This window comes from Zosterops lateralis (genome assembly GCF_965231275.1).
Source record: "Zosterops lateralis genome assembly, chromosome: 4".
NCBI lineage: Eukaryota > Metazoa > Chordata > Aves > Passeriformes > Zosteropidae > Zosterops > Zosterops lateralis.
This window is the reverse complement of record NC_139765.1, coordinates 12,439,626-12,460,001: the sequence shown is the minus strand read 5'-3', so window position 1 is coordinate 12,460,001 and position 20,376 is coordinate 12,439,626. Positions and strand designations below refer to the sequence as shown.

Genomic DNA, 20,376 nt, shown 5'->3' with positions numbered 1-20,376 from the left:
CAGAAGAATTTCTACGGACTTTTTAAACATTTTGAAATCCTTCCAGTTTAATAATTATCATATACAAAATGCAATCCATCGTTTAATTATGAACTGCATTGTGCAATCACATAATTACAGATTAAGCTACTTAATCTAACTTCCAATATTAATCCATAAACTCTTTAGAACTGACAAAACCTGAGAGCAGAATGTGAAATAAAAGCAAAGCAGCACCAGTGCCACTATGTAGGGCAGGAGAGGAGTATGGAATGCCCTTTCCAGAACTGCCAAGATCAGGCCTTGCAGTCTCCTGTGTCCCTGTGAGACTCTTCAAGCACACACTCACAGTCCTCAGGCCCTGCTCATTTAATCACCAACCAATCTGACCTGGCAGATGCTCCAAATGTGGAGAATGGAGTTAGTAAACAAGCTAAACAAATACATATTTTAATAGCAGGTGCTATTAAATTTCTCTTCTGCTAATGAAGTATTTAATGCCTGTGCATGTTTTCAAGGAGTGCAGCTGAATATTAATGGTACATGAGATATAACACACAATTCCCAAGGCACAGGACGAGCTTTTCAGCTCTAACTCTACAGCCTAGCAAACTGCCGAGCTGACATTTACATGCTCCCCATCTTCCAGACTTAAACCTCTAGTAAACAAGAGAAACATCCAGAGTGATATGCAGTGAAATGTCATTAAAACAACCTAGAAAGTTATGAGAAGCAGTAATTTTCATGGCAGTTTTCTCCATCAGAACATTTCAGATATGTTATCAAGAGGTATGGTGATGCAAGACATTTTGTTTTCAATTTAGTAAAAAGAAAAGCAGTAAGTCTTCAGACTAGGATCTCCAAGCTATACATTGCTTCTGTAAAAGCTACAACTATTTTACAATAGAATAGAAAATATTAACATACACGTAGTATTTAATCACTGTAAAAATGGTTCTAAAATCGTTTCACAGAAAACACACCCGCATGACAGTGGCTGAATAATCATCTTGAAATTAGTCATGGTACTTTAGCAAAACTGAAAAAAGGTTTGTTACAAGTGTTAAGTGGAGAATATTTATAGTGTTCAGATCTATATATCACAAACTATGGTATTTAAAGTTGAAGGTGAATATATTGGTTTTGGAAAATCTCAAAGATGTGTCTCAAATCAACTGTAAGATATCCAATCTGTGAGACCTTCAGTTGCTTACAGAAGCCAGATGCAGAACAGAGGAAGGCTGACACACTTGGAGAGCTCAGAACTTCATCTTTCCTTAGCCCATGTGGAAGACAACCCGAAATCTGACAAGGGATCAGATCAGTTTTTTTGGCTGAGTTTTCCCAGCTGAGAACTCTGCTCCCCAGTGAAAGAGGCTGTACTCAAAGGAACTGAAGACAGATCACCCAGCTTTTAATTCACAGCCATTCATACTCAATCTCTCAGACAATATCTCACAGAACACGCTTCATCAAAAAAATAATTATTAGCAAAAAATTTATTGTACTTTTGCTTACAAAGCCTTAACTCCAACACAACAACCTGAAAGGCTTTGCTTTCTAAAGACCATTTCCATTCCATTTTTAAAAAGTCCTTAAACCAACAATTTTTATCTGTAAAACCCCTCACCCTCCCACCCCTCAGATGAAAACCAAGACTGACACTCTTGCAGCTCAGTGTCTGCATACTCAGTGTGTGGTCTTTTCCATAATTCTGAACTCCTGAGGAATCCTCATATAAATAAAAGGTATTCGTGAACCAAAATTAATGATGTTATCTGGCTAAGACTTCCTTGAATTTTATTTTTTTTAAGACATTTACCACTGATTTTGAAATAGTATCCAATACTTCTGGACAAGGACTTTAAGCTGACATTTTTGATTACTTGATTTACTCCATGGCAGCAGAGGTTTTCTTCATCCTAAAGCACAACTGGAAAATGCTTCAGGACAGCTCCTATTTGCACACAGCTGGTTTAACGTGATATGCAGATTTCAAACTCCATAGCAAAAATAGGACTAGAAAAATGTAAAAACCAAACCAGAGCTATACAATTGTATTGAAACAGTACCAAGAACAATTCCAGCATTAAATTTTTGCAATTTGGCCAAGTTTTGTCCCAAGAAACAGAATTGATCCTCACTGCCGGCCTGCTTTTCCATTTTCTGTTGTTTCCATTCTGAAAGGCAAGACAACAACTGGTAAGGCTTGTTAGTGGAAGAACAATCAACAGTTAAAAAAAAAAATCAGATTTAAATGCTTTCATAAATACTTTTTACTTCACTAACTGTCCTGTCTCTCCCTACCCCAACACATGCAACCTTATCTCCTCTTAATATTTCCTTAAGCAGCAGTCAGTACATAAAGGAAAAGTTTCTGCTAAGATATATTTCAGCTGTGAAAAACCGCCCATTAGCAAATTCACCAAAACCCAAAATATTCACGTGACTGGAGAATATTCATGTTGACTAGAGAATCCACTTTGAAAACTTGAGCTTTAGCCATTTGTTCCAAGGACTTCATTTTACCCCTCTTACACTGATCATTATCTACACTCATCTGATTTCCTTCAGAGCAGGCTGGTTTGGTTTTCCAGTATTTTTCACAGAACATGGACTACTGTCAACTTCATTACAGCACAGCCAAAGATTCAACCACTTTATTACTAATAGTATTTATAGGTCACTAGTACCAACAATATTTCTGTATCAGCCATTCCTCTGGAAGCTAAAGCAAGCAGAAAATCTCAGCTACTCTTTAACCCCCTGAAGTTTAATAAAGTTTTGCTGCAGGGGCAATCCCTGAGGCCCAGGGAAGCCTAGCTCCCAGCAAACAGAAAATCAAACACTACTGTGGTTCTCCATCAATGCTGAGAAGCAAAGGAATGTATTTAGATACTTTAATCATCAAAAGAGTAGAATCTAATGCTGTAAACTCCACATTGACTACTGCCAAGATAGGGGTAGGGATGCATTTCCTGATACAAACCCATTTTCTTCTTTCAGATGTTGATACAGCTCAGCCTTGTTGTTGACAGAGTTCAACCGACCAATAAATTCCTGGTGTTTCCTTGAGTTAGCAGTATTAATTCTGTTGCTCCATAAAGACAGCAAGGACATTGGCCCTAAAATTTTAAGTAAAAAGAGTCTAAGTGATGAAATTCTTGAATTAACATTACATCATTATAACATCTTAAAGGAATTACAGATTATGGTAATACATGTTAAAACCACTAATATTAAACAAACTTACAAGAGGAGCTAAATAAATAGAAAATATGCAAAGTGATAATGGCTGAGGAGTTGCTGTACGTGATATGGATTCTGCTTTAAATGCAGAATCTCAGGATCAGCTCAGCCACTGTGATAGAAAATAATTCATACTAAGGAAGAGAAGTGAGAACTGCCCATTCCGACAACTGTACTGCTTAGGCAAGTTGATTATTTATCAGCAGGAGACAATGATTTCTGATACTTGCCCTCAAACAGCATTTCTAACACACAGTAGCTCTAATAGCACCAGCAGGAATTTGGCCAAAGCCCTGTCAGCCTAAGAATCAGTCAATCAGCAGACACACAGAGTGTCTTGGGATCTCCCTTTTTTCACAGACCTGGTGAGGTTAACATGTTTTCCAAGAATTTCTCAACATTTAGCATTTAATTAAACATGATCACCACTGACTTAGCTTTAACTCCAAAATGATTCACCTCGTTACTTTAGAAAACACTGACTAATGCAACAACATCTACCTTTAAAAGAAATTATCTGTTGCAATTGTTCTGGTTTACCTTTTGCCTTTTCAACTGTGGGCATTTCATCCATCGTGATGAGAGGCTTTTTGTTGGGGGGCTCAGGTGAATCAGGGGAGTCTTTGATAACTTCAGCTTCTGCCAATTCTTCTTTCTCCCGATCCAAAAGACCTTTTAACCTTTTTCAGAGGGAAGGAAAAGGGTGAGGAAAAATATGTTTGAGTGGGACATAATTCTTAATAGCTCTTTGTACTCTTCAAAATTGTACAGGACTTATACCATAAGAATTTCTTTTGACCCCTTAGAGTGGGTGATAAACAATAGGGAATTCTAACCAAATAATTCTTTGTATAAAGCATTACATAAAGGAAAGGTTCTTAATACACAGTTTCACTTCAGTTGTTGAGACAACTGATGTCTGAATTTTGAAGGAAAGACTAAATAAAAATAAATCTATGTAGAAATACCGTACAATTTCCTATTATCTTTTTTAGGTGAATTCAGACCCATTCACACCAAATCCATTTTATCTCAGTCCCCATTTCTGTTCCATGTGTGAAAGCAAAGTTGTAGGAATGACCATTCACAGGAAGGCATGGAATGTCATCAGCATGGTGACAGCAGTGTAGATGAAAAGACCCTCCTATCCTAAATGATCCCAGCATGCACAAAACACATGCAAATTAAGCTTATTACCATGAGTGTTTTGGATCTCTGTAAAAAGCAGTTTGAAAGAAGGAATACAGAACAGACTGCCAGGTGCTTGCCACTTAGACAAGCTACAATAACAACATGAATTACAGACAGGACGTAAATGGGCATTAATCCTGATGCTCAGCTGAAGAGAAGAGCCAAATCAAGCTGGGTTGTTTAATCAACCTGAACACTGAACTATCTACAGCATAAAAGAAAACAACTACAAGAATCTACAGCTTAAACAAAAAAAAAAAAAAAAAAACACCAACTGTCCAACGTTTTCAGCCAGGCTTCAGATTTCCATAAAGCAGCTTAGCATCTAATAGGTGGTGTGGTTATGATAGGATCCAACAGCAGGAACTTCTCAAGCGAAAACACTCAGCTAAGTGGTTAACAACCAAGAACCAAAGTTATGCTCCAGTTAGATCTCACTTTAGAAAGTGTACCTCTCTGATTCTTGCCATGGCTTATCTGACTCATAGTCTTTGCCCAACTTCTCTGACTTGTCCTCTTTGTCTTCTCTCTTTCTGCCTCGTTTCTTGCGCTCCTCCTCCTCTGGGGGTTTGCTCCTGCAGGCCATGAGACACTCAAGGACTCGCTGGTGTTTGTCAGAGTTGTTGATGTGTGCTCGGACAAGGGTCTCCAGCTCGTTCCACATAATGCGGTACTGCTCATCTCTGGAGGGGCCAGGAAAAACAGGTCATGTGCAGGAGTACCAAAATCTTCCAACTACACACTGAATGAATGCAGACCTTAAGACACAAAACAGAACCCCCAAACCAAAAATAACCTGAAAGAGATTATCTGTCCTCCTGTACTGGAGGTTTCTCCACCTGAGATTACACCAAGCTTGAAACCACATTACCATTTCCCAATTAACAGCAAGAGTAAAGTTTAAATTGAAGTGGATTATGTCCATTGAAATCATATTGTTCCACAAGATCTCACTGCCAAAAGGCACTTGTGAAATCTCTCAGGTGCTTGCTAACAATGCAATGTCAGAGGGCCATTCATGTACTGACATGCAAATTACTTATGATATTATTTGGATTAAAAAAACAAGAAAGAATTGCACCCCATTTCTGTCAATAACTCCCAGTCATGTAGCCAAATCAGAAGCTGAATTTCTTTTCAATCAGTTCTTGGAAATACAAGGAACACACATCCCAGTGATTGAGGGATCTGAATATTCTATGCTTATTTTAAAGAAGTATCCCATATTTTAAATAACTGTTCCAAAAAGACTCAAATATATTCCAATTTTAATGCACCATTCATTTATAATATACTTAAGTTTTCATTATTATTAATTTCAAATTATTCCACTTAGTATACCCATGTCACCTTTGCTGGTAACTGTCTTTGACTTCTTATTTTTTAAAATATTTAAATTCTTAGGTAATAAAATTATATAAGTTCTTTCCCTAACATACAGCAATATCAGTACTGTTAGATCCTCTAAATGATACACCTGAAGCACTCTCAGCATTTGGGTTGTGCACATACAGCATTTAGTTTACTACATATTACTTTTAGCTATATTTAAAAAATTTGGTATGAAAATATTGTCAACAGAGTATTTCTGAAAATAGTCCAGCAGCAACAAAGAGAGATATGCATGTAACCTTTTTGGCCCCTTTCCTCTGGTACCAACTGTTGAAATTGGCAATGGATCATTCTTCCTCTCCATGTCAACCAAATTGTATATTGTTTTTTGACAATTTAGCACATCCTCATCAGTCATTGCTTCCTTTACAATCACACTGGCTAATGGCACTACCTGCAAGACAAAACAGAAATGAGCAACAAGAAAACGTGTGTGTGTCACAGGAGAGCAACAGGGAGAAAAAATTTAAAGGCAACAAAACAACACTCAACAAAACCCCACCCTCTTATCCTCAGTTTAATGCTTTCTTTACACAGCAGAACTGGAACTGTCAGATTCAAACTACTTTATTTAAACAGCATTCCAATAATCTATTGCATTAAATACAGAGTTACTTCAGGAAAAATAAAGCTGAAAATAAACTGATTTTACAGCAAGGGATTTATCACCCCAGAGAGTTGGTATCTCATCAAGTGTCAAGGGGAAACTTAATCTAGAAACAGAACAGAAATTTACACAGCCCAGGTTACTTACAGCTTGCATGTTGAAGATGGTGGTCTGAGAAATAATCATAGGCCAGTAACGAGTATGTTTCTCTAACTGATCTTTTGCACGTTCCAATGGAATTTCAAGACTTCCATCGATCTTATATCTGGGCTCTAGAAAAGGAGTTAATCGGTTTTCCCTCATAAATTCACCAAAATCCTAATGATAACCAAACAAGATACAATTAGGCATTTCTCTAACAAAGTAAACTTTCAGTGAAGGGGCTAAAGAGCTTAGCCTTGCCTATCACTTTGTACCATCCCACTGCCATGTCTGACCCTACCAACCACAGCCCTGCCTGTAGTTCTCCTGCATTAACCACAGGGAACACAAAAACAGGGGCACAGAAATATGGGGTAAAAATCAATGTATGGGTTTTGACAAGGAGGACTTGCAGATCGGTAAGGTATTTCACATATGGGAAGAGTTATATTTTTCCAGAAGGAACTTCTGCTTGTTTACAAAAGATATCAAGGATATGTTGAAAAACATAAAGGATAAACAAAATGCATGTCAGCTGATTGTCTGATATCAGAGTTCAAAGCTGTCAATTTCATCTTTTCTATTTATTGTACAAACCACTCATGTGCCATCTATCCTTTCACAATAAGCACAATACAGTTCTATGCGTATCCAACCCACAGAAAAACTTGCCAAGAAAACTGTTTTTCTAGAACCAGAACAAACTTTAAATATCCCTAGTGCATTAAAGAGGCATTCTTTGACACATGAGGTATTTTACAAAACAGGCATAACAATCAACAAACATCGTATTTTCTACTGAGTATCTCTCAAGGTATTTATTACAAAGGTAATTTGACCATGCAGTCCACTCCAACACTTCCTCCCACCCCTACTGCCCTGCACCTGTAGCCATGTGAGAGAAGCAGCAGTGTAGGACAGAAAGACCCTTACTGTGATCCTGTAGTCAGTGACCCTCCCACCACAGCCTTCGCTAATCGAGGGGGGATCTTCCAGAATTGAGCGGGAGCTGCTCAACACATGCAAGAAAATCTCTCCCCCGTGGCTGCTCAGCATGTGGCTGATGACTTTTGAGCCAGACTTGCGTGGCTGTTCCAACAACACCGAACGACCTGATGGGAGGGAGATCAGTTTCATTCATTCATTCTTGTGTGCTGCAATTTTAAATTCTAAGCTGCATAAATACAGGTTTGTGCTCAGCCAGAACTGAACCCACCAAGGTGGTGTTTTCCCCCAGCTGAACAAGGAACTGCCATCTCCTCATTTCTTGACACAGAACAGGGTATATACTCCTGAAAATTTTACAAAGCAACACCAAAAGGCCTCTCCTAGACCAACAAATCATTTTTCCTATAGGATTTATTCTTAGGAAAAAATTCATATTTCATAAGGCACTCAAAGGGCCCTGCTGCAGAAACACTCTCATTTAAAGCAACTTTCAAAAAGAAATAACATAACCTCTTGAGTATAAAGGTATCAGCTGATACCACTTGCTAATGCTTAAAATGAATACTGTTCTTCAGCCAGAGAAATAAAGCTGCTTTTGCCTTATTTTCAGTAAAATACACCAAGCATTAAAGGGTGCATTCTCTAAATAAGTTTATTTTTATCAGGAATTAAAAATGGCAAAAATCAGAAGAGTGAGCTTATCTGAAATCTGCTACTAACTTTGGTTCTAACCATTTTTATTAATCAAAGGATATTTTCACTACACCATCTCTAGAGAAAAATACACTAAGATATAGTGGTTAGTAAAACTACTGCATGTTTAGACAATCAAATGACTGAAGCACAAATTCCATTAAAAAGATGTTTGTAATGCCATTTGGTTTGCAAAGCTCCATTTCGATACTTGTTCCTTCTTTTCATCTTTCCTCCCATCTTTAAGTTTCAAAACACATTTGCCTTTGAAGACATTTAACAACTTTCTTCTTATTTATAGGACATGTTAAAATAAACTTAATATTTTTACAGTATACAGACATTACTGCTATACAAGTCAAAATGTCCCAAGTGCTCTGTTTACAGAATTAAAAATTATAACATTGAATAATTAGCCAAGGACACAAATTTACCATTAAGGAGAAAGTTTGTAAGGCATGAAGAAGGTCTGCTGTTTACATCTACTGGTGAAATTCTGTATGCTCCAGTGCAATAGTGCAGTTCTGAAAAATAAAGGAGTAGGGAAGTTGAGTGTAATTCCAGAGACAGAAAAAAAATCCACAAAATAAAAGAATGGAAGAAGAGGAGGTTAGTCCACAATGAGCAGAACTAAAAAGTCTAGATGCCTCTCAATCTAAAAATCCTTCCACTATTTCCTCATTGGGAGGATTCCTGAGAATCCACAGCTCTGAGAATCTCATACATTCCCAAGCCCTGTTTCCAGCAGAAACCCCAATTCTCCTGAATTAGTTCACTGACCAGTCAGTCTGCTCTTAGCTCTCTTATCTGCATTTTTAGCCTGCTGGCTCAATGAGTCAACATAAATTGCTAATAGCTGACAGGGTGCATGAGCTGAATGGCCACATGATTCCTATGTTACCTCAGATATTCCTGTCCTCCTCTCCTGTTCTCAGTTTGTACAAGTTACCAACCAGTTCTGGCAGTTTCCATGTCACCTACCCACACTGTTGGTTCGAGGAGTGCACCATTTCAGTGTCACAGTTTCCTTAAATGTGCCTTCTCTGCTGTTGCCACCTGCGTGGTTATCACCTGCAGAGAGAGGCAGAAAGGGGGTCATCAACCAGAGTTTCTTTATTACAGATAAACAACTCTAAACATTTAAGGTACAAAATGTATGTAACATGAACATAAACACAATGGAATCTAAATTTAAAACTTAGATACCAAACTTTTTGATTTGACAATTAGAAAGTTCCACATATGTTTAGGTCTATCAGCAACAGGCATTTTCCTGCCAAAATGCTCAGGACTTAAAGACAGTATCTTTTTTAAAATTTTCCACACAGAAATCAGAACTCTTAAATGCTACAGCTGACTGTTTCTTGTACATATTATATTCCCAAAGTCAATTGAACCCATCTAAAGGCACATTTGACAAGTTTAGTTTTTTAGGGGAAGAAATATTTGATATCATCCAGTCTTTTTGCTATGTCAGATTCAGCCTGAATTCTCTCAACATGTTCTACCACAGACACTATTATTAAAATATTATTGAAAATATTAAAATACTGGAAATACTTTATTATTAAAATTAACTGCAACAATTTTAGAAATTATCTCTCAGAATATCTAAAGGCCAAACTTATTTAATCTGAAAATTCTTTGGCAACATTTCAGAGAAATAAAACCAATGTAACTGAATTCCTGCTTTCTTAGTACCAGACCTATTATAGCTAAAATATGTATTTAGAAATAAATGAAAGAACCCAAAATTTACAGTATCCAAGAAGAGACTTTTTTGTCTCAAAGTTCTGATGGGAAAAATGTGAAGAGGACATGCAATCAGAGTTTGCTTCTCAGTTTTCCTAGCAGACCTAATTCCTTGAGCCAACAAGTTTTACGAAACTGCTTCTGAGTCCTGGCAATAAAAGCTTCAAGATTTCAACATCATAACACCACTTCAGGTGAGGCTGAGGTCATTATTGTAACACCCTGTGCTTTCCATCAATCTTTAGTCATCCACTCCCCTAAAATTTGGGGCACAGCACTTGGAGATGACAAAGGAGTTACCTCCTCTTCCTCAAAGTAATGGGAAAAAAAGCACAACTCCCCAAAATGGCTACTTATGGATCATATGACATTTAATTCTGCTAATACAGAAGTTATAAGCTGATTTTTAACAAAGTTTTACATCAGGCAGTTTCCTCAACAAAATAGTTCTAAAAAAGTCTAAGTGTTGTGCTTTTCCTAACTTTTGCTGAGCCATAAAAAATTCACCTCTGAGGAATACTAGGTAATAATTCCAAATTTATGAAAAAAGACACTAGGTATTTCTAATAAAACAAAAGGCTCAACAGCAAAACAAGTCTTGTTTTTTTCCAAAGCAACAATTGTCATAAATAGGCCTGTGGGAAGTAATGCCAATTACTATTACTTAACAAAGTTGAATTGTGCAAGGCATAATTTTGCACGAATACCCACAGGAGTGACTTCATTTTGTAAAATCTCCCTGCACATTTGGTCTCTCACCTAGTTTTATATCTCAGTAAGAAGCTGACATGCCCTTCAAATCTCACAGCAATCACAGAATCACCAGGTTGGAAGAGACCTTCCAAGATCGAGTCCAACCCCAAATATTCTAAACATATGTAAATTTGACCAGTTTTCTCATTGCTATATTCCTACTGCTGTATTAAAATATGTCAATAGTGAGTAAAACTCCAGTGCTAACGTTACAAATTAAGTTCCTTGGGTTGTGAGGAATAACTGAAATATTTGCCACTTTAGCCTGAAATTTCCATGGATTTGAAGCTCACAAACTTTCTTTGTGAATACTCCCAAAGTGGCTGATGAAAAGCCACCTTCAGAGGGCCATTTCTACTTACCACTCTTTAAAAAATCCACGTGTGCCTCTTTGTGATGGAGGAGCTCCACATCATAGTTGGCTGATGTGTTAGCATGTTGTTCTTCCTTCAAAAGAGAAAGGTAAAAAGAAATAGAATTACTTTAGCTAGAGGTCACCATTTTCATAAATGAATGAGTCTACATTTGCCTTTCAGTCCAGAAGAAAACAAAAAGTCTCCAAGTGCCTCAGACAACAATGGGATTGCAATGTTGAGGAAACTTTGCTCTCTGAGCGGTTTAAAGACGCAGCCAACTGCTTTTCCTCTTATTTTCTTTTTTGAAAACCTATTCCTCTTTATACAAGCATCATGACAGGGTGCAGAGCATCAAATACAGGTAAAAACTAGACTTAACTACTTTGTTTAAATTAGTGAAGTTAAGGAAGCCTATAAAACATTACATAAACACCAGCAGTTACAACTTCCTGAGCACCAACAAAGGCTCACTGCAGGCTAGAGTGACATTACTTTTCATAACCAAAAATCAAGAATCCAAATGAAAACCCACATTTTGAACTTATTATTTCTTAAGCTTAAGATAAGAAGTACACTTGCAGCTGCAAGCTTATTAAAAAAAAAAATGGATTTCTGTAAAGAGGACACGGCATCTTTAAACAGCTGCAGAGGATCAGCAAAAACCAAACAATAACTCTGATAATTTACTCTAAGTTTAAAAAGAAAAACAATTTTAAAAAAAGAAAACACAGAAAACCAAACATAGTCTATTACTATAAGGACAAAGGCAGAAGGGAGAGGCACACCAGCAGCACACAGGTCAGAAAGTTACAAGGACAAGGTATTTGCAAACTGAAGTCACATTTATGCCATTTTTGCCATGACCCATGTCAAACTCTTATAAAAGCGATGAAAATTACTTTGAAATCATGTTTTAACTTACAAAACCTACACAATATTGCTGGTTTTCAAAGATGCAATTAATGATTGACTGTGTAACAACTTAATGAAGTTTTTAAATCATGAAGGTTACCTGCCCATGGCTCTTTTTTTGTTTGAATACCGACACTTTTGTCTCATTTGTCTCCTGCTGCCTGATCAGAAAATTACTGTCAACTTAATACCTGACATTCTAAATTGCACTAATTTCCCTCCAAGTAGTAAAAAAATTAAAAATATGGACATCATTTCTACCACAAGATGCTTAATTGAATATGATCCTAACTAGGTATATCCTGTCCCCATTTCACATTTTTGGATCTTCCAAGTAGAAAAGCCACTGGAAAACCCTTGGTAAAAAAGCAGCTTTTAGTTACAAACACCTTTTTGTTGGGTGGGCATGATAATGAAACAGAGGAAAAAGAGACTCACTATGCCACTATAATGCACAAGGGTCAAGAATATCTAAACACAACTAGAAAGACAAAAGAATCACAGACAAATTGATCTGAGGTAAACAAGACTGTTTTTATATAAAGTAATACGAACAGAACTGAAATAACACTTGTATTGCTACATCAAAAATTGAGATTCAGCAATACAACATTTTGTTCTGTGATCCTTCTTTACTTTTTTTTTCCCCTTCTTTATTTTTACTAACCTGATCACAGACATTGAATGTAGGCTAAGAAAAAAAAACAAAACAAAACAGAATATGATATGGAGAGAAAAAACAATGTAAAAATTCAATTAAAATAAACATCAAAAGTTTTCAAACAAATTTAGAAGTGATGCAGCTGGTTAACACAGAGCTGTAGACACCATATTACCTTCATAGGGATGTTAGTGATTGTGGTTGAAGCCAGATCAAAGTGTTGCTGTACTAAAAGGTTCAGTTTTGTAGCCAGATGCCTCCCTGCACGGACACTGTGCACTTCACTGGTTAGAACAGGGGAGAGCTGAAATAAATTGGCATATGGAATTCAGGGTTTAGGTTGTGGTATCATTCAACAGTTTAGTTTGTTCAACTCTCAAATAAGCATTTATACTCCTAAAAGTACCACTCACAAACCCCTACCAGGGAAAACTACCAAGCAAGAAGCAAAAACTACTTTCATTCTGAATTTTGAGCTAATGCCAAATTCTATAGATATAGTTCTTTACAAATGGTAAAAAAAAAAAGAAAAAATCAGAAGTGTGGTAAAAAATTTGAGTCACTAATTGTTAATAGGAAAAATTAGTATCACAACATGCTGACTAACAGTAGCAAAGTAATTTTTGGATGTCTACCTGTAAGTACATCACATAGACACAAAGCAAATAAACACAAACTAGAAGATGCATTTGATTTTTTTCCCTAGCCAACATTGGGTTGGGGCTCAAAAACAAAACCAAACAAAACTAAAAGAAAAAAGTGCACAACAAAACTACAACAACAACAACCCTGAAAGCCCCAAAACAAGAACACAAACCAGTAAAAAAAAAAAAAAAATCCCAAGACCCAAACCCAGTGACTGCCTTGGAGATGGAAGTAGTCAATTTGCTATCTTCCACTTACAATTTCTAGCACAACTATAGCAGAGTTCTGTAAAAATCAATCACAGGAAGGTTGCCCTTTTAACTCCTTTTCATACATTAAATAATAAGCAGCACTACATGCTTTTCATGTTAAGACATTTTTCTGGTGTCTTTTCTTACAGACAGTCCATTAAAATGCAGAACAGACTGTTGAATAGAATGTATTATAGACATTTTGTACATATTTGGTTTCAAACGACCACCACATGTGCTTTTGCTACTGAACAAGTGAGAATAATTTGCACTATTTTCAGTCTGACACGGTTCCTAATCCCGGGATAAATTTTCTCATTTTAAGCTCCTCACCTCTTTTTTAGGACGATCTGAAACAAGGCTGTCTTCACCAACTGGGTATGTGTGGATTAACACCAGTTCACATTTCTGAATCTGCATTAGACTTAAAATAAAAACATTTTGCTTAGCCTACAGTGGGGCAGACTATCTCCTAAAATTAACTTAATTCTGGTATCTAGAACATGGAGTCATAACATATGTTAACAACAATATTGTTTCTGGAAGTGTGCTGCAGAAACTAGGTTACAGATAGGATATTCAAAAGCACAGACTTCAAAATAAGTTCCTACCAGAATAAAAATAAAAGTCTAAGATTTCTTGCTCTTCAGATGCTATAGCACTGTGCTTCTTTTTGGGCACATCAGTGGAGTAAGTCCTTAACTGGTGCAATCTGTTGAGCTTTATTCAGCTGAATACTGACACCAGACAGGATTTGTGTCTCCAAGTGTAGGTATGAATAGGGAGATTCCAGGGAACATGAGAACAACTACCCAAACAGGATAGAGAGATAGGACATGTAATGGGATATATGCTGATATCTTGATATGGCCAGAAGTTTGGAGTGATACAGACATTGTACCACATCTCTACCTACAGGAATGAGACACCCCTGTCTTTACAATGGATTTAACACCTAATTCCTTGGGCAGGATCCTTTATACATCCATGAAACTGCAACTGCAGCAAGAAAAAATAGGAGACTGCTGCTTCTGCTACTGAAGTGCCCGAGGAGCAACCAGGAATAGGATCTCAACCTACTACAACTTTACAAGGCAACACAGTGCCATGGCCAAACACTTCAGAGTTTAATTAGACAAAACATAAGGTGGAGAAAGACTTCTCAGAGAAGAGATGCACATATCTCCAGATTCCTTTATCTCAAGGGAAGTTCCAGGTAATACAGTCATTCAGAAACTAAAACTAGTTTCTAAGTTAGCTGTTTTAGTCAAAGAAAGATGAACATAAAAGTAACGCAGTATTATCAAGAAAAACTGCTTCAGATGAATTAGTGATTAAAAACACAATGCATAACAAGGCACAGTTATGTGTCTCATTTTGAAGCAGATGTAGAAGGTAACGAGATAAAGAAATCCTGCCCTATGAAGAATGATACTGAAAAGATAATGATCATACACCAGCTCTCAAACAACAGTACCATGATTTACCACCTTCTACTTCACACAGACATTCATTCATATGGTTCATTAGAGTGAGTTTTTTGACAAAAATACATCCGTATTTCTTAGAGGATACAAGAGACTGTAAAAGGCATACTCACTGGTCTGAGTTAGCTGCAAGCTTGTTGTGCTCGTGAATGGTCTCCTGAACACAATCCTCCAGCATCCGAACATGGCTGTCACTGCAAAGAAACAGTGCATTTCTTTTAAGGCTGCACCATCAATCCTCCTGTTCAAAGCCGCTGAATAGTCTTCTATTTAAAGCAGGAAATCTTTGAAACTTTTGGATTTTTACTGTCAGAACCCCATAAACAAAACCTTTGATAAGGTGAAAAGTGCTCTAAGAAGGACCTGAGCAAAGAAGCTGCCTGCAGCTCCTGTGGGAATGTCTGGAATCGCTGTGAGTAGGGGCAGGAGGCCTGAGGAAACCCACAGACCCCCCTGCCCCCCACCTCTGGGCATTGGTGATGCAGATGATCTGCCCTGTCCCTCCCCACCTCTGGGCACTGGTGATGCAGATGATCTGCCCTGTCCCTCCCCACCTCTTGGCGTTGGTGATGCAGATGATCCTGCCCCTGTCCCTCCCCACCTCTTGGCGTTGGTGATGCAGATGATCCTGCCCCTGTCCCTCCCCACCTCTTGGCGTTGATGACACAGATGATCTGCCCTGTCCCTCCCCACCTCTTGGCGTTGATGACACAGATGATCTGCCCTGTCCCTCCCCACCTCTTGGCGTTGGTGATGCAGATGATCCTGCCCCTGTTGCCCACGCGCTCGGCGTTCTCCATGAGCGTGGTGCGGGCCTCGTGCTGGTACTCGGTGATCTTGCAGAGCGCCTCCACGGCGGCCACCAGCCCGTGCAGGATGCTGCAGCACTCGGGGTCGGCCCGCGGGTTGGGCGGGCCCACGGCCGCCAGCGCTGCCATCAGCTGGGCGGAGCAGAGAACTGTTACCCAAAGGTACCTCCCACCGCTCCCAAAACACCCTGAGAACTCAGCCTTTAGCACACTTGACATGCAAATTAACACGAGCACTGTTGGCAGCCTTCTGGAAAACATTTGGCACTAAATTATCCTTTGCGTTCAATTTATTCATTGTGACTAAATACTCTCATTTGTTACGGAAAAATACCTGACCACAATAAGAACTTATATCGAACACCCAAAAGACATCCTAACATCGTTAGTTGCCTTCTGCTTTTATTTTCTGAGAATTTGGAAATGCATTTCTTCCTCAAAGTAAATTGTTCAGAGGATGAGCCCTTTCAGTATGAGAATAAAAAGGATACTAAGAATTAACATATTCAACACAGATTATTTGCCTCTCATGTAAATATTTTAAAGAAGAATTCAAGAAGTAGCACCAAATTACAGAAGAAATACGTAATTTCTTCAAAATGTTTATTTTAAATATTTAAAGATACTGGTTCTTTTTTAAATTTTGTCTATAGAATAATCCAGGCTCACAGGCAGCTATTACATCTTAATTAACCAGAGTTATTTCATATTAAACACAATGTTTATTTCACAATGAAGTCTGAACTACAAAACGAAAGAACAGTTACAAATCATACCTCCTGCAAGTTCTGATCTTCTTGAGTCCAAGAATTCAACACATGAGCCCCAGAATCACTCACAATGAAATTTACCTACAAGGATCAAAAAAAGCACATCAGGATAACAGCCATTATATTGTTACTTCCCCAGATTTCAACAAACATGAATTGCACTTCTTTTTTCTGATAGTCTGGAGATAATGTGCAAGAACAAGCCAAACTCAATAACAAACCCACAAAAATCACACACTCCTACTATATTCAGTTTTCCCCCTAGTAACATGATTAACAACTTCTACCTATATTTGTACACCACAAAATCACTCTCTACACCAAATAAGATTTTCAAAATATTAGTGTTTTAAGAATTAATCACATTTTCAGTAGGATAGCTACAAAATAAAGTAAATTCTAATATTGTAAACTGTACATCATTCTCCAAAATCTGTCACAGTACATCATGGGTAAATATCTACCAAGATTTAATTAACATCACTAAGAAAATAAGTTTTTCTAAACAAGTACTTGTATGTGCCAGGAAGCTCTCCTATTTTCCAAACTGTTAGCTCCAGAGCAATCCTGCCTCTTCCTAAAGCCCAGAATTCCTTCAAACCTGACACCAAAACCCTTATGAACAGCTACCATGTATTTTTAGCAACAAAATTCAACTTGAGACAATACTTCACTCAAGCTTTGTAACGTCATAGCTCAGGAGAGCACAATAATAAATCTCTAAGTTGCCCTAAAGAACCTCTCCATGTTTGGCACCAACTTGTAAAGTGACGTTGAGACAATGAAAGATTCCAAAATTAAGTTAAGTAATGAGATTCATATGCTACTAAAACCAATTAAAAGACTATATATATATAAACAGCAAGAACAAATAAGTGATAAACTATATTTGATATTTTGCTCTAAACAACATGAACATATTAAGAGACTCAAATAAAACATGCAAACATCCCTTATTGCATCAAGCATGACATGCAGCAGGGCTGGCAGAACTCACCAGTTTCTTGAAAGGGAAGATATCATACATGATCCTACAGTACTCCATGGATGACTCCACGGAGCAGGTCCACAGGGACTTGGAGATGGGTGCCAGAGGAATGATGCCCTGGGTGCGGTTCTTCACTAACATATCGAACTCCACGTGCTGCCGGCATGACTCTGCCATGTAGGGGCAGTGATCCACGACAAAAACAGTTTTGTGAGACTCAGAAAATATTTTCATTTTCTTCCTGAAAGAAACAGACATCGAAACCAGGAAGTAATTGCACACAGTGGAAAAAAAAAAAAAACCAAACCAAAAAACCAAAAAAAACCCAACAACAACAACAACAAAAAACCCAAACCAACCAACCAACCAACAAAAAAAAAAAAAAAAAAAAAAAAAACAAAAAAAAAAAAACCACAAACAAACAAACAAAAAAACCCTACCCAAACAGAACATACCATAAGATGACTGTGCAATTTACATATAATATCCTAGAAATATGTAATTATTAGAGTCCTTATTCAGTAGACTACATTTTTTATCAGAAGAAACTATTTTTTCTCAGGAGGAAAAATACAGAGAAAAGTGGAATTATACTGCTGAAAAGGCAACAAATATGCCCAGTATTATTCTCCCCACTCCTCTATTTAAAACCAACTTTTAAGAAGAAGTACATAAACTGCTTCTATATAAAGCTAATTTCCTAAAGTATTCCTAAAGTAAGTAACATGCAAAAAAATAATTTATGATGAAGCTTTAAAGACCTTTGAGTAGCATAGTCAGAATTTTAAGCCCATTTTCAGTCTTGTCTTTGCTAAATACATCGTATTTTTAAACGAATAGTTGCGGCTGTACTTCAACATCTCACTGACAAACAGCCCAAGTGTGAAATTATAAACACAGGGCAGTTATGGCTGGAAGGAACCTCCGGAGACGATCCGGTCCAAGCCCGTGCCAAGGCAGGGTGACCTGGAGCGGGCAATGCCTTCACTGGGTTTGGAATATCTCCAGAGGGGACTCCACTCCCCCCCTCAGGCAGCTGCTCCAGGGCTCTGCCACCTTTTATGTACGGAAGTTCTTCCTTATGTTGAGGTGGAACTTTCTGTATTTTAGTTTATGGCCACTGCTCTCGTTCTGTCGCTGGGCACCACCGAAAATAGCAATTTCTAGCGTAAAAATTTATTTTTCTATGTACTCCTGCTGAATTACAGAATACACAAAACAAAAAATACATATAAGCTTATTAAAAAACCCCTAAAATTTTAAAGCAACGATGGTCACGTTAGTCAGACGGCGGCTTCCTCAGGGGCTGGGAGAGAGGCAGGCCTGGGCCCGGTGCTCACCGCGGCCCCTCCGGCCTGAGCCCGGCCGAGCACCCGCAGCCTGCCCTGGGCGTGCCGGGGAGCCCGAGGGCCGGGGCAGCGCAAAGCGTTCAGGGACGGCGCGTGTTTCTCACCTGGGCCGGCTCCTCCTGTGGTGCAGCAGCCCCGGTCCCGCTCCTCGCCTCGCCCGGGCGCGGCCGCGGCCCCGCTCCGAGGAGGAGGAGGGACGAGGCCCGCGGGGCGCCCTAGACGGGGCCAGGCGCGGGCGCCTCCGGCCGGGCGCCCTCCATGTCCCCGCGGCGCTGTGCTCCCCCTCCTCGGGCGGCTGGGCGGGGAGCGCGGGGCCCGGGTCCGGCCTGCGCGCCCGGCGCCCGCGGGGGTGGGAGAGGCGGCCGGAGCCCCCCCCGCTCCGCCCACCCCTGAGCCCGCGGGGGCCCCGCGCGGCCACGGGCGCCGCCGGCACCGCGGCTCCCCCGGGGGGAGCGCCCGGCCCCTGTCCGCACCTCCCCGGGCCACAGCGCCCGGCCGGAATCACTCGCCCGACATGCCGAGGCCGCCGCCGGCCCCGCTCCTGTTCCCGATCCCGATCCCAGTCCCGATCCCGGGACGCCCCGCCCGTCCCCGCGCTCCCCGCACGGCTCGGGGGAGGAGCTCCCGATCTCGCGAGAGCACGCGGACGCCCCCTGGGCGGGCCTCGCCGAGGCTGCCCTGTTCTCGCGAGATATCGGCGCGCGGGGAGAACATGGAGGGGCGGGAGCTTCGTGTGTGAGTCCAGTGTGAGTCCAGTGCGGGGGAATTCCGTGTTCCAGTGTAAAAGAGCGGGAGCGTTCCCGCACAGGGCTCCTGGTCACCGAACTTCACACCATTTATACATTTTAAAAAACAGAAGCATCAGCATTCAAGGGCTGCAAGTTACGTAATTAGTACTCAACCCCGTTTGCTGGGTGTGTCTCTGCCTTCTCACACTCATTACCGCAGCCAGAGTTCTCTCCATGTGGGTCTGGGGTCTGTTTTTGGAAGGGGGTCCGTGGTTGCGACCGCCGGCATTAACTTTCCCCCCGTTACTGCTGACTTCACTCTTGATGGCTGTCAGCCACACAGCCCGGTCACTTTTGGACTGCTCTCCCTTTTTTCTTAAGAGAGATGAGACAAGCATACGATCGTATAATCACACAATCCCTGGCCTGGGAAGGACCCTATTAGCCCCTGCTATGGGTAGGGACACCTTCTGCTATCCCAGGTTTCTCAGAGCCCCATCCAGCCTGGCCTTGGACACTGCCAGGGATGGGGCAGCCACAGCTTCTCTGGGCACCCTGTGCCAGGGCCTCACCACCTCACAGGGAACATTTTCTTCCTCATATCCAATCTAAACCTATTCACAATGCAATTGCTTAACTCTAAATGTCCCGCTCGAGCTGCTGACGTACAATTTAACCTGGTTAAACTCCGAGGTTTGGCTCAAAGCCCTGCTCA

At 39.8% G+C, this 20,376-nt stretch overlaps 1 protein-coding gene across 2 annotated transcripts; it reads right to left on the bottom strand.

Moving 5' to 3' along the window:
* Positions 1-1,460: 1,460 nt before the first annotated feature.
* On the bottom strand, positions 1,461-19,280 carry INTS13 (integrator complex subunit 13). 2 transcript variants are annotated; one of them, XM_083859205.1, is made up of 17 exons: positions 19,038-19,280; positions 17,594-17,825; positions 16,603-16,677; positions 15,756-15,958; positions 15,131-15,211; positions 13,864-13,954; positions 12,810-12,938; positions 11,068-11,152; positions 9,182-9,271; positions 8,635-8,724; positions 7,493-7,671; positions 6,566-6,736; positions 6,051-6,205; positions 4,872-5,102; positions 3,769-3,908; positions 2,969-3,104; positions 1,461-2,159 (listed from the first exon to the last, which is right to left on the bottom strand). In XM_083859205.1, the coding sequence occupies exons 2-17, from the start codon at positions 17,816-17,818 to the stop codon at positions 2,120-2,122; spliced, it is 2,121 nt and encodes a 706-aa protein (XP_083715331.1). In that variant the 5' UTR covers positions 17,819-17,825; positions 19,038-19,280; the 3' UTR covers positions 1,461-2,119. The 2 variants fall into 2 exon arrangements, with proteins under 2 accessions (XP_083715331.1, XP_083715330.1); XM_083859204.1 differs by lacking the exon at positions 19,038-19,280 and having other exon boundaries at positions 17,594-18,194.
* Between the last annotated feature and the right edge of the window lie 1,096 nt (positions 19,281-20,376).

Bases quoted from the DNA above. Each gene is read 5' to 3' on its own strand.
- INTS13 (XM_083859204.1), bottom strand. From the start codon at position 18,037: ATGTTCTGTTTGGGTAGGGTTTTTTTGTTTGTTTGTTTGTGGTTTTTT. The intron at 12,939-13,863 runs GTGAGGAGCTTA...AATTTATTTCAG, and splicing joins CAGATCGTCCTAAAAAAGAG to CTCTCCCCTGTTCTAACCAG. The intron at 3,909-4,871 runs GTACACTTTCTA...CCTCTGAAAAAG, and splicing joins CCATGGCAAGAATCAGAGAG to GTTAAAAGGTCTTTTGGATC.